The 8,149-nt window shown below is 32.4% G+C and overlaps 1 protein-coding gene across 1 annotated transcript; it reads right to left on the bottom strand.

Annotated features, from left to right (window-relative positions):
* Positions 1-695: 695 nt before the first annotated feature.
* On the bottom strand, positions 696-1,949 carry LOC123298826. Its single transcript, XM_044880922.1, has 2 exons — positions 1,901-1,949; positions 696-1,588 (listed from the first exon to the last, which is right to left on the bottom strand). Exons 1-2 carry the CDS (start codon positions 1,947-1,949, stop codon positions 696-698), a joined length of 942 nt encoding a protein of 313 aa, XP_044736857.1.
* Positions 1,950-8,149: the final 6,200 nt, after the last annotated feature.

An 8,149-nucleotide genomic window follows, 5' to 3' on the forward strand; every position in this document is an offset into this window, starting at 1 on the left:
ATTTAAAATAAAACCTAAAGATTCTATTAACTCACGAGAAATTCTTATGTTTTCTGAACACAGGGCAGTAGAATCGGCTGCCAACCACCAATCATCAAGATATACTACTGATATCAAACCTAGCCCTCTCAGGTGGCAAATAATAGGTTTACAAATTTTAGTAAAGACCCATGGGGCCGTGCAGAGGCCAAAAGGTAAGCAAATAAATTCATAAAGGAAATTATTCCAGGTAAATCTTAGGTATTTCCAGAAATTTTTATGAATTGGAATCATAAAATATGCATCTTTCAGGTCAAAATTAGCCATCAAACATTCTCTTGATATTAATTTTAAAATTGTTCTATAATCCTCCATTTTAAAATGAACAGTTTCTATGAAATTATTTAAATGCTTTAAATTAAGGATAAATCTCATTTTACCATTTTTTTTGGGTACAAGAAAAATTCTTGATAAAAACTGGCCCTCCTCCTCAGCACACTGCTGGATAGCGCCCGTTGATAAAAGGTCATTCACAGCCTTCTGTACCTCAAGTTTATTTTCAGATAAATGATTATTGGAGGGCTTTGAAGATTGAGTTGGTGTAGAGATAAATGGAATTTTGTATCCGGAGATCGTCTCAAGGATAAAAGGATCGGAGGTGATTTTGGCCCAAGCATGTACGAAATACTTTAACCTACCCGCAGTAGGACTCACCTTTATTTCTTCTGTGTCTGAGCATTTTGAGCTGGAGGGAGTTGGTTCCCTGATCGGGATCGAGTTGTGATTTGATTGTGATTGTTTGCAGCTGATGATTTGTTGAAGTGACGTCTGTAGCCCGTCTGACTGGAGCTGATCCTTGAAGCAGACGGGCTTCTCCAGTTTAAAGAGTTTTTAGGTCGATATGAATCTCTTCGTGGAGTTTGATTTTTTAAAGACAAGCTTGTTTTTTCAACAGCTAAGGCATTCTTAATTCTTTTAGCAAGGTCGATGCCAAAAAGAAATTCATCTGTGGGTGAATCTTCAAGAACAGACTTCCTTTTTCCATCAACACATGAGTACAATTGTGCACGTCTGGACTTGGACAACTGGAAAAACAGGTCACACATCATGCTGCTGGAGTCACAAAGAAGCTTTAAAAGCTGTTCCTTATCTACCGGTTCCTCTTCATCATTCAAAATATTGCAGATGGCTGTACCAATAGCCACTAAACTACGGCCACACACATCCTGATGATTAGCAAAAAATTTATCACGAGATTTAGCCGTTTTATGTAAAAGAGGGAGTAATTCCGGATTGAGAGTTGGTGCAATTAGAGGACAGTTTCCTTTGTTAGGATAAGTTTCAATCATTTTAGACTTATCTTCTTTGTTCATGCCTGAAGCTAATAAATCTTTCCAGCATGACGCTAGTTCAGGGTGCAAAACAAAGCATTTATCCTTTAAAAGTCTCTTTTCCGAGCCCAGGATTTGGAGCACCGATTCACTGAGGGTGGGAACTTCAGAACCCTTCGTCTCCTGCAACTCCACTGACGCCTTCAAGTTTTTATCTGAGGCATTTTCCATTTCAATATCAGATTTACTACTCTGATCTTGGTCGTCAACATCTGAGTCTGCAAGAGCAAAAGATCTAGGTCAAAACAAGCTATCATTTTCCTGACGCAATTTTTTTTTTTTTTTTAATGTTTGCCCAGTCAAAGGTACAACAACTTATTAACATAAGATTTGTTGCCCAAGGTACAACAAAAAATGTTGCCCAATAACAATCAAAAATTGATTAGTTAAGTATTTTAGTATTTACCCTCAGATGAACAGTTAACAACAGAGTCAATGACTAAATTAGATGACATTTCCAGATCATTTAATTAAATGCTGGTATATATATTTTTTTAATTATTTAGGTATTTTAATATTTTAATATTTACCCTCAGATGAAGAATTATCAACAGAATCGTCGACTAAATTTGATGACATTTCCTGATCCATTAAATGCTGATATTTTTTTAATTTTTTTTTTTGGAGTACCTCCAAATGAGAATTGTTTTCCAATTTACGTTTATTCATTTTTATCAATGAACAAGCAACAAATTAGTGTTTTACTTCTGATATCTGATAGATTATAATATTTGATTTTTTTTTTTTTTTTTTGAAGAGAAATCAAAAAACGATGTTACTTGAAACGCACAAAAAACGTAATGAAGGGTAAATAAACCAGTTGTTATGGATACACTTACTTAATTTTATTTTATGGTTGAACTATGTGGTAATGAATAAGCGCACAAAGGCGGTACTACACAGTGATCTCGAGAACGAAACTTGAAATATAATTAACAATTCTATGTGTATATTCTATTTTCAGTTATTTGGTTATCTTATGTTAAACAGACATGAAGTAAAATATATAATGCATACATACAGTGTATTCTTTTAAGTGGGAGCCACAGGGATTTATACCGATGGAGATATAAAACCCGTTGCAGAATCGAATGGTTCTACTACCTGACATTAAACTTTTTGTACCCAACGATTTCAAAATGAACACTGGATCTTTGGACGATGAAGGAATATATGTTCAACAAATCGTTGTCTACTATTTGTACGACGACATACTTACAAAATGGGATGGCAGCCAACCTAAGATGTTAAAACACACAAACATTCAAATTCTATCCTACTTTGTAAGTAAACGAAGTTTCTAAATTATTGAAGGAGAAATGACCTCAACAACCAAAGAACTGACTGAATGATACAATTTATTATCATTACCCTTTTTTATTTTGATAGGTTTACTTTGGGTTTATCCGTGGTCATAAAATTCAAACTTCAAGCATTTCGGAGACTTCGGATAGCTGGTGTTATTGGCACCCCAAAAACTGATCTTAAACTTTAAACTTATCTTAAAAGTAAATAAGTTTTAGTGGAACGTTTTAAATCCAAAATAATATATAAAATATTTAAAAAATATGAATAACTAGCTTTAATACCCGCCCGCTTCACTGGGCTTACAAGTAAAAACCACCGCTTTATAGCCTCCATCTATCTTTATCTCACTTATCCCCCTTCCATATCACTGGTAGGGATTGTTTTACAAAGATAAAATATATACACGGTTTTCAATTTATTTAAAGTATAAAATAAAGGATGGAGATATAAAACCCGTTGCAGAATGGAATGGTTCTACTATCTGACATTAAACTTTTTATACCTAACGATTTCAATAATTGAATGAAGCAAAGAATCCATTTCAATACTCATAATAATGATAGCTCCTAATGTAAAAATCGTAATTTAATACAGTCCGCGGGTGTTACATATAAAATTTGCATTCCACTTTAAGAAATACCTCTACTTTGAGTGATTCAGAACGGGAGACTGTATTTTGTTGTTTAATTTTTTCTGCTGATTTCACTTTGTTGTCTCCGAAATATCAAAATACATTGGACCATTTTCGTTTGTAACTATTAATATATGTAGGCATGCTCGGGGACCGGTATCAACCCAGGACAAAATGGATACTACGGGTTGCTTATATCCAGGTTCGGCTTAGCTTGGAAAGTATTCCAAGGGTTCCCCACACAGGTATTTTCCTCGCAAGTTGCAAGCAAAGTTTGGCGATCGCTTCGTAATAGCAGTGGTAAGTCCAATATCGCCACCTAGCGGGATGGCTAGTAGTCTAACAGCTTTAACTTGGTATAATTCTGCACACTTTCGCGAAGTGGGAGTTCCTCTTATTCAACTCGGGCGGATGAGTTGGTAGACTCATCAAGTGCTGTTTGATAGGGCACGAACCTCACCAAGGTAACGGTCTTAACCTGCTAGTGGGTTTTGTAGCTAGTATGGAAAACATAATAGAAGTCTTGGCGCGCTAACTGTTCGTATCCCAGTGGCTACTCATCGGTGGGGGTGTTGTTTGGCGGAGCGTGGCACTGCCTGACCGTGGGAGTGTATTCAATGGATTCAAGAGACCTCACGTAAGACAAATACCAAATACTTGCACCAATTAATAAATTTAATAAATACTGGTGTTTGTGGATTGGTGTTTTGAAAAGAATCTCGTATTTAATTAACGTACCAACGAAGTATTATATTTCGAAGAAGATATGTCCTTTTCATACAAATTATACTATTTTTAAAAAGCTCTCGTTATTTTTATATGAAATATATTATCTTCTTCAATTTCATGCTCCTACATCTTGTACGCTTTAATAATTTGCATTAATGAATTGGCATAGTTTATCTAATGCAAAACTATTTAGAAGATTTTCAACCTCTGCTATAAGGATATTTTTAGAGAAAGATACATTGTAATACCGTATTTCTCCCAATCCACTCGAATTGAAACATCAATTTTTAATTTTACTGCAGTAGAGGAAATTTTTAGAGAAAGATACATTGTAATACCGTATTTCTCCCAATCCACTCGAATTGAAACATCAATTTTTAATTTTACTGCAGTAGAGGAAATTTCAATATCTTCCTCTAAATAAAAATAGCTTTCGCAAGCACTAGAGCGCTGGTGGAGAAAAAATGTTATTATGCAAAAATGCTCGGGTGTTCTTTTCTTCATAACTAGCAATGATGTTAAAATTTCAAAGCCCAAATAATTTTTGTTAATACTTTCCATCCGTTTGCCAACATAAAGAACCAAGACTTCCCATTTTTCTGCAATGGGAAGTCTTATAATATTTAATATCTGTCAAAATGAAATCAAACAAATATGTTCGTATTATATATGACTTAATGAAAATTAGTAAACTTGAAAATCAACCTAAGAAATAAGTTTTGTTTATATACACATTCAAACATAACTTGTTGAAACTGTGTAAATGAATGTAAAGAGAAAACACCCCGAGCGACCTTCACGGTTTATCATTACAACTACAAAGTGGTATAGAAGAAATTATCTTATGGAAATATTTTCTCATTTATCGAAGAACTATGCGAATTTATGCAATAAATAAATTTTTGTTTCAAGGATCAAATTAGATAATAATATTTTCTAATTCTTCAAAATATTTATTATGATTAAAATTTTTAAAGCTACATTTCACCCGATCAATTGCTTCCTATTTTTGTAAAAACACGACATAAGATGTGATTCTAGATGGATTTTAACAAAGTTTGTTTTTATCAGTTTATAAATGATTGATCCTTGAATATCCGAGACTCGATTTAAAATAAAATTGAACATTGGATATTATTAGCAATTCTCTATGTGTTGCAATTGAACCACATTTTTTTGATGTATGCAATTTTTGTTTTATATACAAAGGCTGACCATTTCTTTTTTTCATGTTCGGTTGTTGAGGGATTTGTTTCGGCGAGATTATCACGGCTTAGAGCGATCACCATCGGCTGTTGCAGACTAATCGCCGTTCATTGGGATTTCAACTTTCTTATTCCACTGTATCTGGGTGTGAAAATGAAAATTTACAAAATTAACAGGATTTTCGAAAAATTAGATCAACGTCCTGTATAATAAATAAATCTAATCAAATTTAAATTAAGCCTATATTTTCAAAATAAACTCAAATTTTGCAACACCTTGTAAAATGAACATTGGATCTTTGGACGATTAAGGAATATATGTTCAACAAATCGTTGTCTACTATTTGTACGACGACATACTTACAAAATGGGATGGCAGCCAATCTAAGATGTTAAAACACACAAACATTCAAATTCTATCCTACTTTGTAAGTAAACGAAGTTTCTAAATTATTGAAGGAGAAATGACGTCAACATCCAAAGGACTGACTGAATGATACAATTTATTATCATTACCCTTTTTTATTTTGATAGGTTTACTTTGGGTTTATCAGTGGTCATAAAATTCAAACTTCAAGCATTTCGGAGACTTCGGAAAAACGTATAGCAGGTGTTATTGGCACCCCAAAAACTGATCTTAAACTTAAAACTTATATTAAAAGTAAATAAGTTTTAGTGGAACGTTTTAAATCCAAAATAATATATAAAATATTTAAAAATATGAATAACTAGCTTTAATACCCGCCCGCTTCACTGGGCTTACAAGTAAAAACCACTTTATAGCCTCCATCTATCTTGGAGGCTTTATAGCCTCCATCTATCTTGGAGGCTTTATAGCCTCCATCTATCTTGATCTCACTTATCCTCCTTTCATAATACAAAGCTAAAATATATACACGGTTTTCAATTTTTTTTATAGTATAAAATAAACATAATTCACTGAGTATTTCAGAAAAGACGCCCATGAATTTGTTACATTTTCTATTTTAAATTCTTACAGAAATCTCTAATTTATGATTCAAAATTATGATCATAAATGGAGCAGTAAAATGTCAGATTAAGTATAATTTTTTTTAATTTTTCATTTTTAATATATCTTTATATTAAAGTTTGTTACGAAAGCGTAATAAACAAACAAACATCCTTACTTTCACATTTATAATATATCGCGATAGGGTTTGGGATTCTACGAATTATTTACAGAAATTAACATTTTCAGTATAACTGAACAAAAACATTCATCAAAAGAAAATGACTAAAAAATAAATCTGTTCAATTCGATCTGAAATTTCTCTTGGACTAAGTTACAAATTTTAGGGGTATTCCACTGTGTCCCCATATTCCAATTTGCTCAACCTTCCTTTACAGCCAAGTAAAATATTGTCTTCCGGATAAGTAATTTGTCCTCTCACTCTTCAAAAACTCTCTGTGTTGTTGTAGTAATAGGAAAATATTAACAAACTTACCACCTGGTGTTCATTTAGATACTACTAGAATATACATACATACTGCTAGACTTACTATTCTGTAACTCAATTAAAGTTAGATTTCAAATTGGTTGGTGTAGTGTCATTTCCTTCACACACACATTCATTCTTACACACAAACACACCCACTCCTACATACATACATACATACACATCAGTGTGTTAGAAATTTAATACTATTTCTGTAATTTAATACTGAAACTGATTTTTTTTTTTGTGCTTTATATGTCTCCTTGTTTGTCGTCCTCCAATGTTCATCCGAACTATTTCAGGCAAATAAAAAAGAAAATTAGATCACATCATTATATACCAGACACGACAAAAACCATAGGGGTCTTATTTAAGGGTAATATGGTATATGTATAAAATATTTTTTCGCATAGCTTAAGAAAATATGAAAATACCGTAAAAGAGATGTGCAAGTGAAATTACAATTAAAATCGGCTAAGAAATACGAATGATATATGCTTTTTAAAGTAATAATTAGACAGATATTAAATAAAGAGGTCGGATATAGTATTTGACGCGAATGCTATAAGAACTATATGCTAAATTCTGTTTTGCTAAAAAGAGATACAAATAAATTTTTAATAGCTTTTTGGTTATTCTAAAAATGCTATTTGTTACATCAATGGCTTTTTAAAAATAATTTTTAATTTTCCACTTTACCCATCAAATTGTAAAACTTGATACCATAACAAAATTTGAAAGTACAATTAAAAATTTCGTTCAATTTAAATTGATAGTTAAAAAAACCGAGAAGTTAGAAGCATTCAAAGATTGCTGCCTGTCTCGTTCTTTCATAATATAATCTTATATGTAATCTCAATGGCGGTACTCAACAAGGTCGTCACTTTTTAAGTATCTTCCTATTTGTTTAATTAGGAGTTTTAAACGTTCTTACTTTGATTAAAGATTTTCAAAAATCGGGCTCGGGCCACCGGGAACTCATAATTAAGCGGCCATGCACTTAAGCACACATATTTGTTGGTCTTTTCTTGACTCTGGATAGCCTAGCCTGTCTCTGAAATGAGCTTTTATATGAAATTCATTAGGAATTCAATATTCGAGTACTTAAATTATTTCGATATTCCAAATGTGTAAAGCATAATTATAACTGAAAATTCAATATTCGGAGATTTTCACATTTTTTTCATCGTCGGCTCACAAGATATGATTTTTTTCTGGACGCTTAAAAATGTGTTATATTTCAATATCTGAGGGATTTCGCGTAGCTAACACAGCTCCTGCGCTATTAATTTACATAAAATTTAAAAGCGTATTGAAAAAGAAATCACATCCACTAGGAAAATAATTTTTATTCGGAATTTGACGCACTTAAAGTTCTTTATTATAATGTCTACAATCTACATATTTTAAAAACGAGACTATTAAAATAGCAAAATTTACCTAATATGC

Source organism: Chrysoperla carnea, chromosome 4 (assembly GCF_905475395.1).
Source record: "Chrysoperla carnea chromosome 4, inChrCarn1.1, whole genome shotgun sequence".
Lineage (NCBI taxonomy): Eukaryota > Metazoa > Arthropoda > Insecta > Neuroptera > Chrysopidae > Chrysoperla > Chrysoperla carnea.